The sequence below is a fragment of the Arvicanthis niloticus genome, chromosome 22 (assembly GCF_011762505.2).
Source record: "Arvicanthis niloticus isolate mArvNil1 chromosome 22, mArvNil1.pat.X, whole genome shotgun sequence".
In the NCBI taxonomy this organism is placed as follows: Eukaryota; Metazoa; Chordata; class Mammalia; order Rodentia; family Muridae; genus Arvicanthis; species Arvicanthis niloticus.
The window spans coordinates 34,157,124-34,184,813 of NC_133429.1; the positions used below are offsets into that span (position 1 = coordinate 34,157,124).

The following is a 27,690-nucleotide window of genomic DNA, read 5'->3' on the forward strand; positions in this document are numbered from 1 at the left end:
AGCTAGTCCATCAGGGACTGACTGACCCAAGACTGCCTTAGATTGTGAAGGCTTTGTCTCAAAAAGGGATGGCTCGTTTAGTATCGCTTTGCTTTTCTGCTTCTGCAGCATTCAAACTGACCCCATCCGCTCACCTGTACCACGAGGCAGGTGGCAAGGGGCTCCCTCACTGCTTGTTTGAAAAGTCAAATATTGACTGGTCATATATAAATGATTAGACTTTATAAGAACAGATTTGATACCATTTTGTGTATTTTGCCAGGCTAACGTTTTATTCAACAAATTGATCAATATTAATATTCATATGTCAACTTATTTTTCCCACAACTTCTACTAAACATACTGAGTAACTATAAGTAATAATTTAAAATCTACTTTATTATATAAATGTAGAAGCACCTATATTGCTTATATACAATGAGTTTTTTTTTTTTTTTTTTTTATTTCTTGGACCTATTTGACAAGTATTACAAAAAGTCTGATGAATATCATTGGCCATGGAGTAGAAATTATCCATTTATCTTATGACATGAGGTATTAGTATTGAGTAAACTATTTTCCAAGTACACATAAAATATAAAATATTAAAAACATTTGATGTTTTGATACCACATGGAAATTACAACCACTCCCGATAACTATAATAGTAATAGTAAAAAATGAGCTAATATTTATCAAATACCTAAACTCAGAATGGTCCTTAGCATCTTATATGGGCAATTTCATTTAACTTAATACTTCAGACACGTTTAAGCTCATATAAAAACCCTACACAGAGACAGAAATATGAATTATTTCTTGTTTTTATCAGATACCTGCTGTTGTTGCTGCTGCTATTATGTGTTCTCTGGGTCTTTAAAAGCTGAATATTTCCTGTACAATGCAAGCCTTGCATTCATACTGTTTTGGTTTTCAAATTTAAATTTGTTAAATAATATAGAAAAGGAATGAAAAAATACTATAATTGAGGTTTATATATTTTGTTTTTAAAGTTCAGCATTCAATGTTTTTTTTTGTTTTGTTTTGTTTTGTTTTGTTTTGTTTCCTTTTGGGGTTTGGCTTCTATTGGGTTATCGTCTTCCTGCATCTCTTTCTCTCCTTCCTCTGAGGTTATCTTCTTCCTATAGTTCATCTTCTTCCTGCACCTCTTCCTCCTCCTCCATCACTATTTCATCCTCAGTTTTCAGTCGCTCCTCTCCTGAAACTGGCATCGGAGTTTCCAATAAAATAACTGGAAACCGGGACTGTATTATCAGAACGATGAGGACACATAGCACCAAGGATGCCACTCTCAGGAAGAGGATAAATAAGCATATTGTATTACACACGACTGGGCGGGGCACTTCCCAAGGTGGGTACCAGAACTGGTAATCTGTAAAAAAAAAAAAAGAGGCAATTGAAGAAAGCTAGATTTCATGTAACATTGTTAATTTGTTTAAGAAAAAACAGACAGCAATACCTACATGTAGCTGCATCACGATCTGCGTTACCTAGAAAGAAAAATAAAGACTATAAATACATAATTTTTTCTACTTCTATGAGAATTTTCCCAATTGTAGTACCACCATGTCTTTATGTTTGTAGAATCTAAGGCAGCAGTTCTCAACCTGAGGGTTGTGATCCCTTTGAGGTCGTATATCAGATCTCCTGCATATCAGATACTTACATTACGATTCATAACAACAGCAAAATTACAGTTATAAAGTAGCAACAAAGTAATTTTATGGTTGGGGGGTCACCACAACATGAGGGACTGTATTAAAGCGTCACAGCATTGGGAAAGCTGAGAACCACTGCTCTAAGAAATCATGATCTTTGATGTCTGCTCCAGCTAGTAGCCAAGCCTAAGTACACACTACTCTTTTAAAGTAGAAGTCAGCCTGGTTGGCTAGAGAAATGCAGAGTTAAGCAGATATGGATTCTAGTGCTGTTGATGTCTCAAAAGTACTGAGCTTTTGAGACATCTCAGCTGAGGCACTTCCTTCTGCACTCTCGAGGTCCTTTCCCACACTAACCATGTAGAGTACCACAGCTCTCCCACCTTTCTCCACATTGCTACTCCAAATTAATATGGATTTACTAATTTCTCATGTAATTCTTATGTTTCATTGTGGTCCATTTTCATTTCTGAGACAGCAAGGTTCACTCTACCACCTGGGTTTCATTGATTTTAATTATTTTTCAAAGTCATAATTACATTTGAAAGGAGACATTCCTTCTCATCTGCTCAACTGGGTGGAGAGGGTCAGACAATCATCTTATTTTCCTTTGATTGAAAATAGATTCTTCTCTCACACAATACACCTGGTTTCCAGTTTCCTTTGCCTCTGCTCCTCCCAGTCCCTCCCATCTGGCCCCACCTCTTTCCCAACCAATCATTCTTGACTTTCACTAAGAGGATACATCAGTAGCCACATGTAGACAGTGCAGGGTTGATGTAGGCTTTGTCTGGCATTGATATCATCTCTTAAGTGTTATGCAGAATTTATTTTTGAGGGTCCTTGGATATGAACTGAACTCTGTTGTACCTTTGATGTATTTTAACATTTTGTTACTGGTCCTTTATACTTTACATGGTGACTCCTATATTAGAACATCTTTCAAAATAGAATCCTTGTCTATATGGTGTGTAGGTTCTCTTCCTGATGCATGTGTGTTGGTCCTTAAGTAGAAGCAGGAATGTCACAGAGCATTCTTTCTTGGCACATTTCTTCACTTGTTACCAGTAGTTTTTGTTTATTACATTATTCTTTTCTATTTGTATTTTATTAACTATTTAAACAAATTTTGTTTATAAATATAGTTTATCTGCTTTTGAAGGAAAGATTTTAGTTACTGTGTGTGTTTACACATGATACTTGTGTATGCACACATGCAGGGGCCTGTGGAGGCTGGAAGGTATTCTGTCTCATGAGCTACCTGACCACTGAGTCTTCTCTCCAGCTTATATAGTTTCTCTGTTTAACAGTTCTAGCTGTACTTGAACTCACTTTGTAGACCAGGCTGGACTCAAATTCACAGAGAGCCACCTGCCTCTGCCTCCTGCTGGAACTAAAGGTGTGCATTACATCTGGATTAATTATGTCATTTCTTATTATTTTATTTACATTCCAAATGCTGTTCCCCTTCCCGGTCCACTCTCCATGAGTTCTTTACCCCATCCTGCCTCCCCTTTGCTTCTGAGAGGGTGCTCCTCTACACAGCCACCCACTCCTAACTCACCTGGCTACCTACTAGCACCCCTCCCTTCCCTGAGGCATCAAGTTTTTACAGGATTAAGTGCATCACTCCCCACTGAGGCCAGACAAGGTGTCCTCTGCTACATAGGTAGTGGGGGCCACAGACTAGCCCAGGTATGCTCTCTGGTTGGTGGTTTGGCCTCTGGGAGCCTCGAGGCGGGGGTCTGGATTAGTTGTCCAATGGTTGGCTGTAAGTATCTGTATCACTCAGTTGCTGGTAGAGCCCTTCAGAGGACAGCCATGCTAGGTTCTTGTTTGCATACATGACATGGTGTCATTAACAGTGTCAGGGTTTGGTGCCTACACATGGGATGGATCCCAAATTGGGCAAGTATCTGAATGGCTTTTCCTTCAGTCTCTGCTCCATTCTTGTCCCTGCATTTCCTTTAGACAGGAATAATTCTGGGTCAAGAATTTTGAAGATGAGTGGGTGGCCCCATGCCTAAGCTGAGGGCCATGTCTATCTACTGGAGGTGGTCTCTTCACACTCCATCTCCCCACTATTGGGATTTTGGCTAAAGTCATCCCCACTTGGTCCTGGGAGCCTCTCATATCCCTAGTGTCGAAATTTTTAGAGGTTTCACCTGCCCCCCAGCCCCCACTGCTACCTCTTTCTATTCATTCTCCTGATCCTCTGGGCTACTCTCTCCTGTCTACCTCCATGCCCCATACCTGATCCTGCCTCACTTTTTCTTTTCCCCTTCCCCTCTCCCACCCAGGGTCCCTCCCTTCCTCTGCCTTTGGTGATTATTTTGTTCCCCCTTCTAAATGGGACTGAAGTATCCACACTTGGGCCTTCCTTCTTGTTAAGCTTCCTATGGTCTGTGAGTTGTATCATGGGTATTCTGAACTTTTTGGCTAACATCCATTTATCAGCAAGCACATAGCATGTTTTTCGTCTGTGTTACCTCACTAGGATGATCTTTTCTAGTTCTATCCATTTGCCTGCAAAACTCATGATGTCCTCATCTTTAATAGCTGAGTAGAATTCCATTGTGTAAATGAACCACACATTTTCTGTATCCATTCTTCAATTGAAGAATTCTGGCTATTACAAATAAGGATGCTATGAACATGGTGGAGCATGTGTCCATGTGGTATAATAGAGCATCTTTTGGGTATATGCCCAGGAGTGATATAGCTGGGTCTTCAGATAGAACTATTTCCAATTTTCTGAGGAACCCCCCAGACTGATTTCCAGAGTTGTTTTACCAGCTTGCAGTCCCACCAGCAATGGAGGAGTGTTCCTCTTTCTCCACATCCTCGCCAGCATCTATCTGCTGTCACCTGAGTTTTTGATCTTAGCCATTCTGACTGGTGTGAGATGAAATCTCATGTTTTGATTTGCATTTCCCTGATCACCAAGGATGTTGAACATTTCTTTAAGTGCTTCTCCGCCATTCAAGATTCCTCAGTTGAGAATTCTCTGTTTAGCTCTGTACCCTCTTTTTTAATTGTGTTGTTTGTTTTTTTTGGAGTCTAACTTCTTGAGTTCTTTGCATATTTTAGATATTAGCCCTTTATCAGATGTAGGACTAGTGAAGGTCTTTTCCTAATCTGTATGTTGCTGTTATGTCATATTGACAGTGTCCTTTGCCTAATAGAAGCTTTTCAGTTCTGTGAGGACCCATTTGTCAATTGTTGATCTTAGAGCCTAAGCCATTGGTGATTTGTTCAGAAGACTTTCCCCTGTGCCAATGCATTCGAGGCTATTTCCCACCATCTCTTCATTAGATTCAGTGTATCTGGTTTTATGTTGAGGTCCTCGATCTACTTAGATTTGAACTTTGTACAAGGTGATAAATATGAATCAATTTGCATTCTTCTACATACAGACCGCCAGTTAGACCAGCACAATGTTTTGAAGATGCTTTTTTTTTTTCACTGTCTGATTTTAGCTTCTTTGCCCAAAGATCAGGTGTCCACAGGTATATGGGTTTATTTCTGGGTCTTCATTCTATTCCATTGATCAACTGATCAACCTGTCTGTCTCTGTACCAGTACTATGCAGGTTTTATCACTATTGCTCTGTAGTACAGCTTGAGGTCAGGGATAGTGATTCCCCCAGAAGTTCTTTTATTGTTGAGAATTGTTTTGGCTCTCCTGGGTTTTTTGTTATTCCCTATGAAGTTGAGAATTGCTCTTTCCATGTCTGTGAAGAATTGAGTTACAATTTTGATGGAGACTGCATTGAATCTGTAGATTGCTTTTGGAAAGATGGCCCTTTTTAAAATTATGTTAATCCTATCAATCCATGAGCATGGGAGATCTTTCCATTTTCTGACATCTTCTTCAATTTTTCTACTGAGAGATTTGAAGTTTTTGTCATACAGATATTTCACTTGCTTGGTTAGAGTCACACCAAGGTATTTATTTTATTTGTGGCTGTTGTGAAGGTTATTATTTCTGTAATTTCTTTCTCAGTCTGTTTATCCTTTGTATAAAGAAAAGGCTACTGATTTGTTTAAGTAAATTTCATATCTAGCTGGGTGGTGGTGGCACACGCCTTTAATCCCAGCACTTGGGAGGCAGAGGCAGGTGGATTTCTGAGTTCGAGGCCAGCCTGGTCTACAGAGTGAGTTCCAGGACAGCCAAGGGCTACACAGAGAGAAACCCTGTCTTGAAAAAAAACCAAAAAAAAAAAAAAATTTATATCTAGCCACTTTGCTAAAGTTATTTATCAGCTATAGATGTTCTCTGGTAGAATTTTTGGGGTCACTTATCTATATTATCAAATCACCTTCTAATAGTGACACCTTGACTTCTTCCTCTCTGATTCATATACCTCTGACCTCCTCTTGTTGTCTAATTGCGCCAGCTAGAACTTCAAGTACTATGTTGTATAAACTGGGAGAGAGTGGGCAGCCTTGTCTCATCCCTGATTTTTTTAGGATTGCTTCAAGTTTCTCTCCATTTAGTGGCTGTTGGTTTGCTGTATATTTCTTTTGTTTAGGTATGTGCCTTGAATTCCTGATCTGTCCAAAACTTTTAACACAAAGGGATGTTGTAGTTTGTCAAAGGCCTTTTTAGCATCTAATGAGATGATCATGCAGTTTTTTTCTTTCAGTTTGTTTATGAACAAATGTTTTCATCTTGAAAATGTGTTCCTTTGGTTTTGAGATCTGTAAATACAGACACAGTCTGTGGGAAAGGACTCACTGTTCTAAAGAAGAGGAAACATTTATTTCTTCTTTTGTGTTTTCAACATTTTTTAAAGATAAAGGGGTAGTCAAACATAATCACTATTTAGAAACTGAACTTCCAGTTCTGGTTCTGGTAGAAACATGTTCTAACTTTTCTTTCCCATAATTGAATAAAAGTATACATCTAGCACAGAATTCATGGGCCAGCAATCTGATAACTATGATGAACAACGCTCTGAAAGCAGATTGCAAGAGAACACCAGGATTCAAAGTGCCAATGAACTGGTGGAGGGCTATTGGCTTTTACATCTCCAGCACCTCCCCACTGAAATTCAACACTCTGATTCTGTGGACTCTATGGTACAGGCAGAACCCTGGAGAGTACTCTGGCTTTGGCTGAAGGAGTAGGAAAAAGAATCTCCGAATGTAGAGAAATCACCATGTAGTTTTACTATGGTTTTCTCTATTCATTTATGTCTTAGTTCTCCCAAACAGCCTGGGAGCACCAAGGGGGCAATGAGAATAGTCAGCAGAAAGAAACTCAAGCCGATCCTTGGAGGAGGAGCCATGTCTTCACCATGTAACTGACTTCCAGCTTCAGGCCTTCAGGACAAACCCCTCTGCCTTCTTCTTGAGCATGTGTATTTGCTTGCTGCTTTGACCCCAAACATGATTCAAACATAAATAAGGATTCTATAACTGGAAGATACCAGACAGACTGCAAAGAGGTATGTACTTGGAAGAAGACAGGAAGAGAGTTTATAAATTTGTTGGTGGATATGGTGGCATAGACCAGTCCTTGGAAAATGGATGTCTAGGCCATATTGGGAGAGACTGTGATAAATAAACATACAAATAAAGCAAAAAAGCAATTTAAAAAATAACATCTGTTCATGACCTTTGGGGTCACCTAGGCATATAAACTGGGTACAGATCTAATAATGTCAAATAGAATGTTAAAGATGTTGAGAACTGAGCTAATATATAAAGAGTTTCTGCCAGACCTATGCATTGGTAGTAGAGCATTCCAAAGACAGAAAATGAGCTTCAGAATGACAGCCCACAGAAGAAATCAGTTTGGAAATTCTGACTTGGACCTAATCAGGGCATGCTTCCACAGGAGCCACAGACTAAGAAAAATCCCAATTCCAGGCCTAAGAAGTTCTCTTATGAGTTCTTGTTCTGTGGAGTCCAAGAGACTTCCAAAATATTATAGACTATTGCGATTGCCTTGCTTGTATCCCAGAGGTTGAAGAGACCTCCTATTGCCAAAGACAACATAATTTTCAGACACAAGACCCAAAGGGCCCAAGCTACATCAAACATGAAAGCATCCTCCCTAAGGTCTAGTTTTCATGGTACCAGAAGTTACCAGCAGTCTTCCAATGGAAGGAAGCCACCAACAGTCCTACACAAAGACAATGCGCATGAACTACAACAATGACCAGCATAGCAAAATAACCCTGACGACTGACAGTGGCATTAATACCTTTAGCCAGACAAAAAAGATGTCTGCTCTGAGATTTTATTTAGAAATTTCAAGAAAGCTATACCTATAAAGTCTCAACAACAGAGCCATCTTAAATAAGACCTGGACAAGTATGATACCAAACATGTGACACAGATGGAGAAGATTACATATATGTATATATATATATATATATATATATACATATACATATACATAGGGAGGATGCTTTCATGTTTGATGTAGCTTGGGCCCTTTGGGTCTTGTGTGTGTGTGTGTGTGTGTGTATGTATATATATACATATATACATACATATATATATATACACACATATACATACAAATAACATATAGACTGAGCAGATTACACTTTTTATGTATTTAGGAACACACACACACACACACACACACACACACACAATTTATAAAAACAACTAAAGAAAAAGAAGTAAAAGGCCTTGGATTTGAGAGGGGCAAGGGCAGCGTAGCATGGGAGGAGCTTGAGACAGATAAGAAAAATGCTGTAATTATATTTTAATTTCAAAAAATAAACTATTAATATTCTCCATCAAATTTAAACAAAGAACAGATGCTTTATAATGAAATATTTCAAGTTCTAGGCTAAAATTTAACCACAAAGTTTCAACTTAAATGAGAAAAAAGTATGTAATAATCACCAATGACAAGATTAAACTGACATTGGAGTTATTAGGAAACACCCTTGAAAGGAAAGGTAAGACAGAATGTATCAGCTGATAAATAGAAAACATATCTTACAAAGGAACCAAATGGACATTATAGAGTTGAAAAATACAGAAACAACAATGCTAACGTAACGTGCGAGGGCTCAATAACAAGCTAGAGATGACAGAATAATCTTTGAATTGGGAGGTTAACTAACAGAAATGTCCCAAGATCTCTAAAGAGAAAAAACCAAACATGCAAAACCAGTCTTGAAAGCATTAAGAAACATACTGGGGTAACAACAACACTTCTTCTGTGAATGTCACACAAAACTCTAGAAGGAGACCTAGTGAGCCGATGTGAAAAAAAAATAACGGATGGGAAGGAGTATGGCTTAAGACTTTCTACATCTGAAAAACATATTTTATAGCTGACTATATGGTTCATAGAATAAACTAAAAGCAACCCACATTCATAACATCATAATCCACCTGCTGGGAATTAGGACAAAAATCTACCTTATAAAGAAACACAAATTAACTAACTGGATTTCTTATCAGAAACCATAGAGGCCAGAAGGAGGCATTACAGTATTTTTGAAGTGGTAAAATGAATAGAATACTCCAGAATTCTGTGTCATTCAGCAGTTAATATATATATATATATATATATATATATATATATATATATATATATTTTTATGAATGAAAAAGAAGAAATAGAAACATCTCCAACTGGAGGAACTCTAAGACAATTGATCATTAGCGGGTCCATCGTGAAAGAATTACTGAGATGAATTCCTCATGTAAGAAAGAAATGATTCCAGAAGAAAGAGCAGAAGATGAGGAATGAAGAGCCAAGAAGATTCAGACACAACAGATAAGCTGTGTAGCTATAACAACTCTGTATGTGGGCTATCAGCTCTTCAGTTATAGTTAAAAGCACATCAGTGATGGTATTTTTGAGGTATTTGTGGAGAATGTAAGCCAACTGTGGGATGTCGGGGGAGAGTAAGATTATCTCTATAGTCTAACTGAAGGAGTCAACTACTGATTCTAAACAGAATGAAAGGTTAACCATCCATGTAGTTACTACTGAAAGAGCTACTGAAACTCTTAATACAGAGAAGGATCAGTCATTGTAGATGAGTTGAACAGAATGCAAAAAAAAAAAAAAAAAGTTTAAAAAATCCAAAGAAAAGCATATACAAAGAAATAGAAAGAAATAGAAGACTTAAGCATAAATACCTGAGTTACCTTTTTCCTTGTAGGTGGTCTGAGCATACCATCTGTTAGCAGACATCTTGCTTCTTGATTCAGGAGAATGGAATGTTAATACACATTCAATACAAAGTGTTGTCACGCTGAAACTGCTCTCTAGCAGTTTGAAGTTAGGTTTTTTCAATATGCTTTTTTTTTTTTTGCACAAAAGTAAAAATATACTCTCAGTTTATTGCATATGATGTTTACTAAGTGATTATGTTCCAGCTGTAGTTATGGCTTTGGATTATAAGTTCTTATATTTGGAAGAAGTAAAAGAAAAATTAATCAGACATACTTTCAACATTTTTTTTTTCTGAATACTTTAGGGATTATCTCCTCAGTGACAGAAGCCATCTGGGAAAGGCAAGCAAGTTGAGTTTCCTGGAGATGGCCCATTGTTTTGCATGGCTGTGATGGGTACACTCTGGAAAGGGCACAGCCTCTGAGACTTCATCCCTGGATTCCTTCTCACTGCTGATGTGCCTTTTCTGTCATTATTAAACAGCCTAATGGTTCCTGGGCATCTACCCAAACTATTGGGAAAATTTCCTGCAGCTCAACATGAAGATAAACTTTCATGAATTAATGCTAGATGAATTAATTACTTTATAACATTCCTAATTTGATTAAAATAATTTTAGGGAGAAAGTTTAAGGAGATAGTTTTGGTTGTTTTGCCAGAAAGATGTAATTAAGTTAGAATCAAGAATAGGATGTGCCCCTCCCCATAGAATAGTAAGTAAAGGTATAATAAAAAATACAATGAGCTTTCATAAATTGCACTAAGAAGACATGTGACAGATTTGTGATCAAAGAAAAACAATCATTCTAAGTCAAATACAAGTATGAGGCCAGACCCTTCTGGTCTACGCCTATGCCTGGAGCAGTCCTAGGGTATCAGCTCTGCACCCAGTTTCCCAAAACCCAGAGAGGAGGCTGGACTCCCAGGAGCTCTAACAAGCACAGGAACATAGGATAATAGGATCACAAAATCTTAGGAGCTTGGGCTCGCCAAGATTTCAGGATCCCAGAAGCAGCCCGACTCCCAGGAGCTACCACAACCAAGGTCTCAGGATCACAGGATCACAGAGACAGCTGGACTCTGAGGAGTTCTGACACAACCAAGATAACAGGACAGATAGGCTCCAGTCAGAGACAGTGAGTGAAGGTAGCACTAGAAATAACTAGAGGGCGAAAGGCAAGCACAAGAACATATGCAACAGAAACTAAGGTTACTTGGCATCATTAGAACCCAGTTCTCCCACCATAGCAAGACCTGAATACACTATGACACCAGAAAAGCAAGATTCAGATTTAAAAATCACTTCTCATGATGATGATAGAAGACTTTAAGAAGGACATAAATAACTCTCTCAAAGAAATACAGGAGAACACATGTAAACAGGTAGAAGCCCTTAAAGAGGAAACAGGAAAATCCCTTAAAGAATTACCAGAAAATACAACCAAACAGGTGAAAAAATTGTACAAAACAATTCAGGACATAAAAATGGAAGTAGAAACAATAAAGAAATCACAAAGGGAGACTACCCAATAGATAGAAAACCTAGGAAAGAGATCAGGAGTTATGGATGCAAGCACCACCAACAGAATACAAGAGATAGAAAAGAGAATCTCAGGTTCAGAAGATACTATAGAAAACATTGACACAACAGTCAAAGAAAATACAAAATGCAAAAAACTCCTAACACAATACATCCAGGAAATCCAGGACACAATGAGAAGACCAAACCTAAGGATAATAGGTTTAGAAGAAAGCAAAGATTTCCAACTAAAGGACTAGTAAATATCTTCAAAAAATTATAGAAGAAAATTTCCCTAACTTAAAGAAAGAGATGCCTATGAATAGACTAGATCAGAAAAGAAATTCCCCCCGTCACATAATAATCAAAATACCAAATGCACAAAACAAAGAAAGAATATTAAAAGCAGTAAGGGAAAAAGGACAAGTAATATATAAAGGCAGACCTGTTAGAATTACACCAGATTTCTCACCAGAGACTATAAAAGCCAGAAGATCCTGGATAGATGCCATACAGACCCTAAGAGGACACAAATGCCAGCTAAGGCTACTATACCCAGCAAAACTCTCAAGTACCATAGATGGAGAAACCAAGATATCCCATGACAAAACCAAAATTTATACAATATCTTTCCATACATCCAGCATTACAAAGGATAATAGAGGGAAACCACCAACACAAGGAGGGAAATTATACCCTAGAAAAAGCAAGAAAGTAATCTTAACCCAAAAGAAGATAGCCACACAAACATAACTCCACTTCTAATAACAAAAATTACATGAAGCAAAAATCAATTTCCTTAATATCTCTTAACATCAATGGACTCAATTCTCCAATAAAAAGATATAGACTAATGGACTGGATACGTAAACAGGACCCAGAATTTTGCTGCATACAGGAAATGCACCTCAGTGACAAAGACAGACACTACCTCAGAATAAAAGGCTGGAAAACAATTTTCCAAGCAAATGGCCCCAAGAAACAAGCTGGAGTAGCCATTCTAATACTAAATAAAATCGACTTTCAACCAGAAGTTACCAAGAAAGATAAGAATGGATACTTCATACTCATCAAAGGAAAAATCAACCAAGATGAAATCTCAATTCTGAACATCTATGCATCAAATGCAAGGGCATCCACATTCATAAAAGAAACTTTACTAAAGCTCAAAGCACACATTACACCACACACAATAATAGTGGGAGACTTCAACATCCCACTCTCATCAAAGGAAAGATCATGGAAACAGAAACTAAACAGAGACACAGTGAAACTAAGTTATAAGCCAAATGGATTTAGCAGATAGTTATAGAACATTTCATCCAAAAACAAAAGAATAGACCTTTTTCTCAGCACCTCATGGTATCTTCTCCAAAATTGCCCATAAAATTGTTCACAAAACAAGCCTGAACAGATACAAGAAAATTGAAATAATCCCATGCATCCTATCAAATCACCATGGACTAAGGCTGGTCTTCAATAATGATAAAATCAATGAAAAGCCCACATACACGTGGAAACTGAACAATGCTCTACTCAATGATAACTTGGTCAGGGAAGAAATAAAGAAATTAAAGAGCTTTTAGAATTTAATGAAAATGAGGTCATGTCATACCAAAACTTGCAGGACACATGAAAGCAGTGCTAAGAGGAAAAATCATAGCTCTAAGTGCCTACAAAAAAGAAACTGGAGAGAGCATACACTAGCAACTTGACAGCACACCTGAAAGCTATAGAAGCAAGTGCACCCAAGAAGAGTAGACGGCAGGAAATAATCAAACTCAGGGCTGAAGTCAACCAAGTAGAAACAAAAAGAACTATACAAAATATCAACAAAACCAGGAGCTGGTTCTTTGAGAAAATCAACAAGATAGATAAACCCTTAGCCAGACTAACCAAAGGGGACAGAAACAGTATCCAAATTAATAAAATTAGAACTGAAAAGGGAGACATAACAACAGAAACTGAGGAAATTAAAAAAAAATCAGATTCTACTACAAAGGCCTATACTCAACAAAATTGGAAAATCTGAATGACATGGACAATTTTCTAGACAGATACCAGGCACCAAAATTAAATCAGGAGCAGACAGACCATCTAAACAGTCCCATAACCCCTTAAAAAATAGAAGCAGTCATTAAAAGTCTCCCCACCAAAAAAAAGTCCAGGACCAGATGGTTTTAGCGCAGAATTCTATCAGACCTTCCAGGAAGACCTAATACCAATTCTCTTCAAACTATTCCACAGAATAGAAACAGAAGGAACACTACCCAATTCGTTCTATGAAGCCACAATTATGCTGATACCTAAACCTCACAAAGACCCAATAATGAAAAAGGACCTGAGACCAATCTCCCTTATGAATATTGATACAAAAATACTCAATAAAATTCTCACAAACCGAATCCAAGAACACATCAAAACAATCATCCATCATGATCAAGTAGGCTTTATCCCAGAAATGCAGGGATGGTTCAATATTCGGAAATCCATCAACATAATCCACTATATAAACAAACTAAAAAAAAAATCACATGATCATCTCACTAGATGCTGAGAAAGCATTTGATAAAATTCAACATCCCTTCATGGTAAAAGTCTTGGAAAGATCAGGAATTCAAGGCCCATACCTAAACATAATAAAAGCAATATACAGCAAACCAGTAGCCAACATCAAACTAAGTGGAGAGAAACTTGAAGCAATCCCACTAAAATCAGGGACTAGACAAGGCTGCCCACTCTCTCTCTACCTATTCAATATAGTACTGGGAGACCTAGCCAGAGCAATTAGACAACAAAAGAAGATCAAAGGATACAAATAGGAAAGGAAGAAGTCAAAATATCACTATCTGCAGATGACATGATAGTATTCTTAAATGACCCCAAAACTTCTACCAGAGAACTCCTAAACCTGATTAACAACTTCAGCAAAGTGGCTAGATATAAAATTAAATCAGAAAAATCAGTAGCCTTCCTCTACTTAAAGGATAAACAGGCTGAGAAAGAAATTAGGGAAATGATACCCTTCACAGTAGCCATCAATAATATAAAATACCTCAGTGTGAATCTAACCAAGCAAGTTACAGATCTGTATGACAAGAACTTCAAGTCCCTGATGAAAGAAATTGAAGATCTCAGAAGATGGAAAGATCTTCCATACTCATGGATTGACAGGATTGATATAGTAAAGATGGGAATCTTACTGAGAGCAATCTACAGATTCAATGTAATTCCCACCAGAATTCCAACTCAATTCTTCACACAGAAAGAGAAATTCTCAAATTTATTTGGCAAAACAAAAAACCCAGGATAGCCAGAACAAAGAAGTAATTTCAGGCAGAAATCTAAATATTAGGCTAGAACAAAGAAGTAATTTTAGACAGGAATCTAAATTTTAGGCTAGAACAAGCAAGTAGGCTTCAGACATGAAAATGACTTTGGAGCCGGGCAGTGATGGGGCATGCCTTTAATCCCAGCACTTGGGAGGCAGAGGCAAGTGGATTTCTGAGTTCGAGGCCAGCCTGGTCTACAGAGTGAGTTCCAGGACAGCCAGGGCTACACAGAGAAACCTTGTCTCGAAAAAAAAAAAAAAAAATGACTTTGGGCTAGGACAGGGAAGTAGGCTCAGATACTTTGGTCATCCTGATGAGCCCTTACTTACAATCATGGGAGACTTCATGTAATTGTGTTTAATGCCTTGCTTGTTCTTTGACTATTTGTGTTTATTGTCTTGCTTGTTCCTTGACTATTTGCATCTACTGTATTGCTAGTCTCTCACTCTAGAACTGACCTTAATACTTGCATGTAATTAAAATGGTATAAAAGCAAAAAGGAGGAGGGGGATGGGATGGGGGGGGGTTCTAGGGAGGGAAAATAGGTAAAGGAGATGACATCTGAAATGTAAATAAATAAAGTGTCCAATAAAATACCCTCAAAAACTTTAAAAACAAAACAAAACAAAACAAAACAAACAAACCAAAAAAACCCAAGGATGTGGCCACAGGTGTGCACCATCATAAAGCGGGGCCATGTGAAACAGCTGGTATGAACTTATAATGAGACACATTGAATTTGACTTACAGAATGACAGACTGCTTTGAACTTAGTATCAACATCCTTCTGTAACTCCCCTCTTGTGTAACATTTTATCTATGAGGCAATATATATATATATATATATATATATATATATATATATATTGTCTGAGAAGTAGAAAATGGCAGAGAGAAGAAGTGAAATGAGACTTTTGGGGCTCTGCTCTACCCACCAAATGTATATATGTACATATGTCTGTCTGTCTATGGACCCTTAACAATTAAACAAGTTCACAGATTCTTGCTGGGCACTCTTGCTAGGCCCAGATAATTAAGTTTTGTTCTGTCAGTAGCACTGACCCTGCCCTCCACGCTGCTGGTTGTTATCAGCATGACCCCAATTGCCAACTCACTTTCACTGCCTGGCTCAGTTAACCCTGAGATGTCAAATCTGGCTTCTGACACCCCAGGGAACTGAGAACAGTAAGAAAAGATTTCTTAAATGTGCTACTTTACTATTTTTTCTTTTTGTGGATTCTTTGGAATATTCTTTTCTTGAAAGAAGTAATTAATTATAAAACTGGCAACTATTTAAAAAGTTAGCTGTGAAGTTCTTCCAGAGAATAACTGTAAGTTCTCTTTCCTTAGTTTGGCTTTTTTTTTTTTTTTTTTTTGGAAGAGCAATAGGGGCCAAGGAAAGCAGAGAAGACACTGCAGTTTGGATAGTGAGAGCATCAGAGTTGGGGTCAATATTAACAGCAAAATACAAGGAGTGTCAACCATTGTGTTTTCTCATGGTCTCACATCTTATAGGTTTATTTTATCTTACTGCATAGGAGGTCTGTGCATGAATCTTCAGGACCACACCGAGTACAAAACTGCCCTGCCTGGTAAGGCCTCCTTGTCAATGATCCTCTAGAAGAAAAGCAGGAAGTAAGAAAACAAGTCAGGTATTATGTTATAGAATGTTAATTAAATTTATGTTAATGATGTTATTAATTGGCATTAATTAAACAATGTTGTCTCTACGTTTAACTATTTTAAGGTGATTTAGTTAAGAAAATTCATTTATTTTCTTTATGTAGGGTAAAACAACCAGTAAACAATGAGGTTTATCTCTCTACCATCCTTCCTTCTGTTCTCTTTTTCTTTTCTTCTTTTTTTCTCTTTCCCCTTCCTGGTTTAGTCCCAAAGAATACTCTTTGATTTAAGGTAATCAAGTCTTTGTTTCTACTTAAGATGTTGGTTAGAATGTTTCCTATTTGGGAATTATAGCCCTGTTACTAATAGTATTTTATAACTTAGGACTCCCAGAGAGAGTGCTTTGGAGATGCAGGCTATTGGTAGTGGTGGGGGGTTGGGTGGAGTGGGAGGTGTAGTTACTTGCCCTAAGTGGCAGGTGCTCAAGTATAAATAGTCACAATGATGAGTATGTAGGAAGAACTCAAGGTTCCATTGGGTAGTTTGACTCAGAGACTTTCGGAGTGCTTTTCAGGCTCTGATGTTAATGGATCCTTGTATGGCTCATATTAGTCCACAAGACCACCTTGTGGTCAGCTCAGTGGACTTCACGTTACAAGGCCGATGTATGCCTAAAACAATTCTGACTCCACACATTTCAACGTAGCTTGAGCTTTAGAACTTTTATTAGTGATATGAGAATATACCATTTTGAAAAATAACAGAAACCCAACAGCAGCTCCTTTAGTTATAACTGGTTAACGTTAAGCTTCCTTCCTATAGGTGGTAACCATTAAAGAGTTTGTAAGTAAATCCAATTTGCCCAAGGTATGACTTATTTCATATGAAATTTAAAATAGTTCGTTATAAAGTCATTTATTAATATCATATATTTAAAGCTTTTATGGTTAGTAAAGACTTTAAAAACATTACAGGTTAGGAAAACTTAAAGTTGAAGTGTTCTCATTTTATTTTAATATCTCATTATATTTTTATTCCTTTAAGACCACTCACCCTGGTGCATAGTTGCATATGAAAAGTGCTGCGTACGTGATAGCTCCCATCTTTGCACACGGAGTAACAGCACAGCCAACTTTGTAAGAGTTGTCCCACACAAGCTGCAAGAAACAAGTCAAAGAAAATGTAAAGTTTACTTAGAAGTACTTAATACTATAAATACTATATTCCATTCACACAAAAGCTTTAAATTTGGAATATCAAAAAGTGTTTTTAGACACATGTAGGGCACTGTTGTGAACTCAGGGAGCATTTCCAGGACTATATAAATGTAAATATTGTCATAGTTTCCTATTATGGGTGAAAGCTGAAGATCACTGATCCAGGACAGAGCTATAAGCCAGTGAAGTCATATCTGATAAGGTGATTTTCTAAAACCTAATTAAATTGGAAAGTTTTAGGTCTTTGGCATGAGGAAGGAAAATTAGAGAGATGAGAAAGAGCTGTGTAAAAGTGGAAGTTTCTAGAAGGTAGAAAAAGAAACAATGGGGCCACAGACAGAAGCAAGCAAGACACAAACGTAAACCATGGCATCAGCAGCTTTCTTTCCTTTTGTAGAGGAAGCTGGATCACAAAATGAAATAAAGTATGAGTTTTGCATTAGGGAAGACCAGGAAGATCCAGCTGCACACATGCTGAGAGGAGAAGCGAAGCGGGGAGAGGGGAGAAGGGAGGGGAGAAGACTGTGGAAAGGGTGACCAGAAGGGGGGCAATGCACAGGATGTAAAGTGAATAAGTTAAAAAAATTAAATAAAATAAATAAATAAAGAAAGAAAAGAAAAGACCAAGAAATCTGCTCCCTACAGCCAAAAAAAGGCTACTGTAACGAGAGGCATTCCAGAAATTCTGTGTGATCTCAATATTAATAAAATTTCAAGTAATGAAAAAGTTCTTCTTTTGACACAATTCTTAACAAACTTTGGTTGTTTTAAAATTTCCATTCTTAAAGAAATAATAGTGCTATATTAAAGAACAGAGATAAAAATCTGGCCAGGTGGTGGTAGCACACACCTTTAACCCCACCACAGAGGCAGGCAGATCTCTGAGTTTGAGGCCAGCCTGGTCTACAGAGTTCCAGAACAGCCAGGGATATACAGAGAAAGAAAATCAACCAACAAACAAAAATACCTCCAAAACAACAACGACAAAATCTGAGGGTAGGCCATTTGTCTAGTAACGTGTGAGGCCCTGGGACTAACTCCTACTACTGAAAAAAAAAAAAAAAGTCTAGCATATCCAATATCAGAAACAAGAATGTCTTGGTGGCTGGAATTACAGAGCAGAAAACAGCATCCTATCAGGAGGGAGATAAAGGCACAGTAAGGGGTCTAGCCTTCATATCTGAAGGAAGAAGAAGAAACTGATAAAAGAAAAAAAGAACTGATCAAGAAGTCTTTGAAGAATCCATTTGCTGGAAAATGAAGAGTAGAGTTAAAAACCATGAAGAGATTTCAAAATTATGTTTTACATGAAATATGATAAAAGGTGACTGAGAAAATCATGTTATGTTTTAAATAAATTCGACTTCATTGCAGATCTCTTTGATTTCTGACATGAATATACACTGAAGAAAGTTAGTAGGGTCGTGTTGTTTTGAGACTGGATGGTAGAAAGGCAAGGTCCCTGTTCTTGGTGGAGCTTGAGCTCTTTATGGTTCTGTGTGAAATAGTAAAGGCAAGTATGGAAAATGAATGGAGGCTGGGAATTGCCTGGAGGTTGAGGTGAGCCCTGGAGTGCTGGGCAGGAGTCCTGGAAACAACACTAGAAGCCAGCCTATTAGACACATAGTCTGCCTGCTGATCTGCAGGGAGTCAGGATGTACGTCGCTTTCTTTGAGTTTTCCTTCCATCTCTACTGTGTGCTAGTTTCTGAACAACCCTCTTGGTCTTGATGTATGCAGACAATGGCTATTCCTTGTATGATTAACATAAGGGATGGAGTGGTGGGGCTTTTAAAGACACAGACAGGATTGAAAATTTTATGGTGTTGAAGGAATCAGTTTATCACTTCAGCTTGTAAATCTGAAACAGGAAAGTAGGTGAAGCAATTGAGAAGCCTATTGATTTAATAACAATATATAAATCAGATACCTGAATGTAATGAGAGCAGTCCTCTTCGTCAATACAAGTGTCATTTAGATAACTGTAATTCTTCCTTTCTTCGTGCCAACTTCTGATAGCATTGCTTGCAGTAAAGTCCTTTTCAGGACCAACCCACATATTTTCGCCAATCTCAGTAAATACCGGATGGGACTCATGGGGTTTATCTAGATGAGTATTACGACTAAATATACATTTTTTCCCCCATGCTCTGGCAGTACGCGATAAAGCTACATCCCAAGTCTGAAAAAGAAACACATGCAAAAGCAGAGAAAACAAAGTATTTAAAAAAATGTTGTCTTAATGCTCTAATTTATTTTCTTGGCATTTACTCCCTTAGGGAGAACTAGACCAGCTTTGTATTATTTATGTGTGTGTTTTTTTTTTTTTTTTCCTGAGCAGTATTTGTAGGAAAAAAAATGTTTTCTGGTCCTCAAAAATAAGATGACTGCTTCCTAAGACAGAAGTTTATTAATATGTCTGTAATTGAAATAGTCAAGTGAAAGATTAAATTAATCATTTTAATACTTGTTCATATAACATTTTCCAGGTTATATAATAAGCTTACATACAGTATGATCAGAATATGCATTTTTAGTGTTCTATCTTTTGTGCCTAGTAAATTAAAATATCCATCTAATAGCTATTTATTGAGCATTCATTATATAAAATATTTTCAGATATAAAAGTAGAAGTCAGTATACATTTGGTTTTCACACTGCTGTATTCCCAACACTGAGGAGGTAGAGACAGGAGTATTGTGAAGACCTGCTGGATGCTACCCCAGCTGAGCAAACAGGACACTAGATCAGGGAGAAACCTGGTCCTAAAGGAGTGAATCGGAGAGGACACTGGACATCCTCTGGCCTCTGCATGGGCATGCACCTCTGGGCTCACACATAAGCATCACGCATACATACAATACACATATGTGCACACACAGACATACATATACACATGTACACATACAGACACATGCACATACACATACACACACAAGCATCACAGACACACATACAAGCATCATGCACTCACACACTCACCTATACACATATAAGCTCACACACATGCACACATGCATACACAGACGTTTACAGACACTCACACACTCTAGTTTGTGTCCAGCCCTTTTGACATCTAAATTTATTTATAAGACATTAATAAATATATCCAATCACACTCTAACTTATGGCACACATGAAATTCTTTTCACATAAGCTTTCAGAAAACTTCCTATATTCATTAAGTTATCTTAAAATTTCCTTTCTCATCTGTAGTAACTAGTCTTTTTACTTAAGAACAAAATTATTATTTATCTTTTGTGCAAAGCATAGTGAGTCTATGGGGCTGAGCGTTAGTTTCCCATACCACATATCATACATGTTCTTTATACTTTCCATGCAGTCTGTCAATTTATTAGTATTTCTTACTTTACAGAGGGCTCAAGTTGACAGTCTTGGATGGATATCTAAAACGTAACCTGCCACAGTTTTAAGATAAAATGTTACAAAAAAGATTTTAGAAATTATTTTTAGGAAGGCATGTCAAACATTAAAAAAAAAAAAAAAACCCAGACATCCTTTCAAGTTATTTTCCTAGTGTCACTCACAATTATAGTATATGCATGTTAAGTATCAAAACATTCACAAAACAAAAATACCTTAAAAAGTTAAAATGTGTATACGCTTCACTTAATACACATGAATGATATACAGCAAGGAATTACATTTATTGTATCTTCTCTTGCCTTTGTTCTCAGTTTGAGTTTATTATCTTTATGGCTAAAATTATATATGGCCAAGTAAACCTAAGTAGACGAGGACTCTATGCTGTGTTATACTTAGTGCTGATGGAGCAGACTAGGGACCAAACTACGACATTATGACTTTATATGTGAAAGATGCTACTTTGCAGAAGAAGATGACATCCTTCCTTATCTGGGCTTTGCCTAAGAATGCATACATTTCTACAAATGTGAGAGGCTGGGAACTATAGTGGGCCTTATATAGCATGGCTGATACCTCTGATTTTTCCCTAAGCCCACTAGCCCACCAGCCCACTTCCATTGTTGGGGATCTATTTCTAGTCATGTGTCCCTGGTGCACATTTCCCCCATAGCTCTACACTCCTGACACACTGGGCTCCCTCACTGTTTCTTGCAGCCCCATGAATAAGTTAACAGGCATGGCGCTTTTTCTCTATCTTCCCTCCTGGCAACTGAGAGATTTTCAGCTTGCCTGTAACTGTTATTTTTCCACTCAAACACTAATAAAACTATCTTTAAGCTTTCTGGCTTTAAATTCATTAATTGATTTGACAAAAAGCTCAAACTAATGACTTGGAGGTCATGATACTTTCTATTAAAGCCATATTAAATTATTTTAATTTGCCAAAGAACCACAGAAGCCAACTAAACCTCAAAAAAAATCTGGATCAATTTCTGCTTTTATAAGAGGTTTAGGAATATTTAATCTATATAAGTGCTTATTTAGCTTTTAGCTAATTTTACCTTTAAAAATTAATACTTTTAAATTAAAAATTAAAAGGCCTTTAAAAAGATTTAATAAATTTATTTAGTCATACCATCCTGAGGTAAAAAAGTATTATATATATAAACAAAAACATGTATAGAGACAAAAATTAGGAAGCTTATAAAAGAATAAGTTTGGAGATAATGCTCCTAACCAGAAGCCATAGGTTATTAAAGAATCCTATATCAAATATGGAACACCAGATTGAGTTGTTGATCCAGGGGTCCCAGAGACACCCCCCCCCCAAATATTCCAGGCTATTGCTAGTTCACTTTATTACTCACACGACCTTGCTAAATACATCACACACTTTCATTCATCACACATAAATGAAGCTAGTACTGACGTAGAAGCTTCCTCCTTGACGGCTAGCTTTTATAGTGCCTCAACGTGCTTTGTAGGCTGCTGGTTAAGAGAAGCCATCAACGCCCTTAGATAGTTGTGAATCCTGTAAACTACAATACTGACCATCTGGTTAAGATACGCCCACTGGTGTAATAAAGGCGTGAATGTTATGGGGCTAACCAACTCAAGTCTGGCTTTGTAAACTTGGCCATTCTAGATTGCTTTATATTGCTGTGATAAAGACCATGTCCCAAACCAACCTAAGCAAAGAAAAAACTTATTTCATCTTACATATTAAAGGCCACCATAAAGGGAAGTCAGGGGAGGAAGTCAAGGCAGTAAACAGCAGGAAGAATTGAAATAGAGGCCATGCAAGACTGTTGCTTGCTGGCTTGTTGCCCACGGCCTGCTCAGTTTGCTTTCTTATATGACCTGGGACCACCTGCACAGAGATGGCACATCCCATATCAGTCACCAATCAAGAAGATGCCCCAGAAACTTGCCTATAGGTCAATGTCATAGAGGTATTTTCTCAGTTGAGTTTTGTCTTCCTCAATGATTCTAAATTTTGAGAAGTTGACAGAAAGCTAACCAACACACTGCCCAAGAACCAGTGGGAAGGTCAGAAGCTCTTACTATTAGTCTGCTAGAAGGACACAATATGAAGCTGACTTCTAAATTGTTATCTGTGTACTCAGAGACTTCTATAAGGCACGATCGGCAGTTAACACAAAGACTCATAGCTAGTCAAAGCACATCGTACAAAGCACTATGGTTAAATACTAAATACAACTACCAGTATCATACCTACTCACCCCAAGGCTCAGGGACATCACTAAAGAGTGGACATAAAGATTCCATGAGCCAGAGAGAAGGAAAGATTGCTGTGAATAATGTCTTCTAGAAAAGACAGGACAAGATCTTTGTAGTCATGAACTTATAGCAGCTGGGGATGCTAACATAAGACTTGTACAAGATCAGTCCAGTCAGCACGGTAGCACAGAGGAAGGAGAGATTCATGAGGCAAACATGAGTAAACAGTAACTACCAAGGGGCCTCAAACTTCAGTACATTTCAGAATCATCTGTATGACTTCAGTTAAAATACAGACTAGACTACAGAACTCCAAACTTGGATTTGGGATCCAGGAGGATCAGGAAGGGCCTGAAAACTTTTATTTCTAACAAGTTCACTGGCAGTTCTAATGTTGTGAATTTACGGACTATATTTTAGGAATCTGTTAGGTTAAAGAATGGAAGAATTATCAAAATCAATAGAAGAAACCAGTGTTGGGGCAGACAGGAAAAAGTCAGAAGGATCTCTGGGGCTCGCTGGCTGCCAGAATAGCATTATAAACTGAACTCAGTAAGAGATGCTGTCTCAAAAGGCTGAGAGCATCAGAAGAAGATACTGAATGACTTGCTCTGGTCTTTCTCTAATACACATGAACAAAATACACACACCTGCACACATGTACACACATGCATATAACAAATGAAGATTATCTTGGATAGAGAAATCTAGGACTCATGCCTTGACTGAGCAAACTATTAAATGAAGTATTTTAAGCACAGGAGAACTTAGAAATGATTTGAGTAAAACAGGAGGCCTCAAAATTAGCATGCATAATTACATACATTTCTATATATTCACAGTGAACAAACTAAACAGAAGATTTAGGCAAATAATTTGACCATGATAACATTAAAAGATAATAACCTTATCCAAACTGGTTTTAAAACCACAGAATGTTGTTGAAGAAAATCAAAGATGACACTAATTAAAAGGCTAATGTCGATGGCCAGGGACTGGGAGACTTAATATTAAGATTCCTTACTACACAAAATATTCTGTAAAGTTGTGTGACCCCACAAAAAGCAACTCAGACACTCAAGGGACATTGAATAGAATTATAGTAAGAATAAAGTCCTGAAAGAAAACAAACTCAGAAGGCTTGGAAGACTGAAAGAGCTTAGAAATAAATTCCTGCACACACAGGAAAGTGGTTTCTACACACACTGCCAAGACCATTTAATTGACAAAAACCAATACTTTAAAACATGCCTTGGGAAAACTGCATATCCATACACAAAAGAATAAAACTAGATGGTTATCTTATGCCACATCAAAAAATTAACCACAAATCAAAGACCTAATTGTAAGACCAAAAGTTACTTTTTTTTTTTTTTTCCAGAAAACGCAGAAGACAAACTTCAGAAGTTGGATTTGTCTAATTTATGGGTTGTCTAATACAGTACCAAAAGCATATGCATGAAGGAAAAGGAGGAAACTTCATGAACTTTTTAAGGCCTTTTAGAAATGTTTTTCACATGTATAAGTGTTTTGTATGCATGCACATATATGGACCACCTGCATGCCTGATGCTCAAAGAAGCCGTAAGAGGGTGTTACAGCCCCTTGGAACTTGAGTTACAGAAGTTTGTGAGGTCTGGGGAACTGAACCCAGGCCTCTGCAAGAACAGTAAGCCATCTCTTGAGCCCCAAGTTTAAGACTTTTACTCTCAACAGGTAGACAACCTACACAATGAGAGAAAGCACTTGTAGATACTCTCTCATACCTGCCTCTCCACTCTCCTACTTGCTCTGTCTTACAGTTCTAATCTACCCTTTATCTTCTTTCTTACTCTCCCCTCTTTTCCTCTTTCCTGGTGAGGGGCAGAAAAGAAAGCACTGGGAAGGGGGAAAGGAAGAGGGAAAAAGAAAGAAAGAAAAGACTGAGATGAAACTCACACCATCTTTAATTTAGAAAGAAAATAAGTAAGTGCAGGGTAGAACCTTAAGCTAAACCTAAAATGTACCCTTTTCAAATTTTAACTGATAAGATGTGAGCTCACAGGTCTGATGTCTTCTATTCTTCTTTCTATTGAAATATGTTTCAGAGATCAGAAACAAAAGCTATAAAAGTTGTGTCAGAAACCACTGTGTTTACTCGTTTTTAAAAGGAGGGATAATTCAGATTTGGTGGAACAATAACAAGGAGAAGGAAATACAAAATGCTGGTTGGAAAAACATATCTTTGGTAAACAGGACTATGTGAGTGTCTGAAGCACCTTCCCCACCTCCTCCCCCCAAATCAGCTACGCCTATTTTCTTCTATGCCAGTTATTTCTTATTCTTGATGAAACATGTCTGCCAGTCATTGACACAGAGAAGTGGCTTGGCTCAGAGCAAAGACACGCTGACTACATACCTTGTTTTGTTCTGTCTGTTCTGAATGTCCTGTATGAGGTTTGCTAATCTTAAGAAATTCCACAAAGCTTTATGTAGGACCCATTGAATCAAAGGTCAATATTAACTGTTACGTCTAAAATATCTTGAGTCAGGGCTGACGGCTTGGCAGCACTTCCTGCAGTTGTGTATGAGCTCACTGTGTGGTTTATCTTCCTTTATAAGCAGACAGAAAAAGATATCCACTGTCATAGTACAGATAATTCTCAGCTATATCCTGGCTCTGACCAGTATTAGGGTGTGCATTCTATAGTTTTTGCATGAGATCACTGTTTGTATGGTTTGTGTGGTGATTCCTGAACCCCAAACATTGAGGAGATACTGACCACATAAGACAGAGAGAGTGAACAAAAAACAGTGGCCAATTGAAGCATTTCAAAAAGTAGCATCAGATCTTAAGAGATGACTCTGCTATTGAAGGCACCTGTCCACTTGAGATACATCCCCAGAGTCCAGAGGGCAGGGCAGAACAAAACCAATTCTCCAAGTTGTCCTCTGATATCCACATGCTTATCATGACTTGCACTTGTGCATGTGAGTGTGCATGTGTGCATACATACACAGTAAATAAGATAAAATGTAAATGTAATAGAATTAAAAAAAATTAACATTAAAACAAAATCCCTTTCATAATTAATTTACCAAATGACTGAAAATATCCAAGCCAGTGAAGAGCTAAAAACACAATGCTAATATGTTGTTGGTGTCTGCTGAATTTGCCACTGTCTTTGATAATAGTAACTGCTGTATGTATTTCACTTTTTTTTTTAAAAAAACATACCTTTAAAGTTTTACTTCAGAACTTTTTGTGAAGGAACTAATCCTTAAGACAGAAAGGACATATCTCTAGAGATGGAAGTCTTATGTAATTTATAATGTGAATTAGAGTTACTTAACAGACTAAAAAGGAAAGGATGACTTACTTGCTAGATTTTTGCAATAATTTTTTAATGGAAATCATGAAATCTCCAATTAATAATCCTTCAGTCAGTTCAGGAGTCACATCTCCTCCCAAGGCCAGATATATTTCAGATCTCATTCCTCTGATCAGGAATTAAGAGTCCCATTGCGCTTGGCTTTAGAAACCATTATGTGAAATCTCCCAGACTTAATACCTTCTGATCCTGGTAATACCCAACTAGCTACCTAACTAGCCTTTGGGAACAAAATTCAATGCAGACATAAAAATAAACAAAACTCTGGAAAACTGGAAGGAAAGAAAAGGAAAAAAAATAAACCTTAATCAAGTTTTTTTGTTTTGTTTTTTGTTTTTGTTTTGCAGAATTAGTGTGAAAACATTTACAATGAAAAAACAATCATATAAAATAGGATCTGATCTTATATTTGAATTATCCCAAGAGTCTCTCTTTCTATTAATTCACATCCAAGGATCATTGATAAGGTTATATTGATTCTTAATGTTTGAAAAAACAGTTATACTAAAACACAGTTTCTGAGGCAGGAGTGGATGAGTGGGTATGGGAGCACCTTAATAGAGGCAGGGGGAGGATAGAAGAGATAGGGGGTTTGTGGAGGGGAAACTAGAAGGCGGATAACATTTGAAATGCAAATAAATAAAATAACCAATAAAAAAAAGACCACACAATTTCTGAATTGGCGTGCCTTAAAACTTGCACCCCTGGGGGGTACCCCAACTTCTTCCACAATTGGTCCTATGCAAAACAATCGAACTGCTCATGTATCAGAGAGGCAATGGCTATATTTAAAAATATGAATTTCTTTTCAACTCAAATAAGAGTTTCTCTGATTTTTCCCATGCTTTAGAAGTGGCCTGGAAAACAGCTCTCTGGCCTCACCATGAAGCGTAGGTTAACCCCTGGGGGGAAGACGGTGCCTCGGAGCTGATTATGGAGATCCACATATTCATTGATAAAGTCTACATCCTCTTCAAGCGGAAGTTCGGCGTTCAAACCTGAGCCCATCAGCAGAAGCCACAGCTCACACAGCCACAGCTTCAGTATACCTCTTAGCCTTATGGAATTCGACTGGGCACGCCACACCACAGACACAGGCAGAGAGGCCTCCATGCTCACCCTAGGACAAGCCAGTGCACATGCGTCAGCCCATCCCTGTGACTTGCCAATCTACGGGTCGGCAGA

General features: G+C 37.6%; 1 protein-coding gene across 1 annotated transcript; it reads right to left on the minus strand.

The window, feature by feature from the left end:
• Positions 1-257: 257 nt before the first annotated feature.
• Positions 258-27,633, minus strand: Glipr1l2 (GLIPR1 like 2). Its single transcript, XM_076920218.1, has 6 exons — positions 27,388-27,633; positions 19,438-19,689; positions 17,345-17,448; positions 16,200-16,285; positions 1,464-1,490; positions 258-1,372 (listed from the first exon to the last, which is right to left on the minus strand). The coding sequence occupies exons 1-6, from the start codon at positions 27,616-27,618 to the stop codon at positions 1,122-1,124; spliced, it is 951 nt and encodes a 316-aa protein (XP_076776333.1). The 5' UTR covers positions 27,619-27,633; the 3' UTR covers positions 258-1,121.
• Between the last annotated feature and the right edge of the window lie 57 nt (positions 27,634-27,690).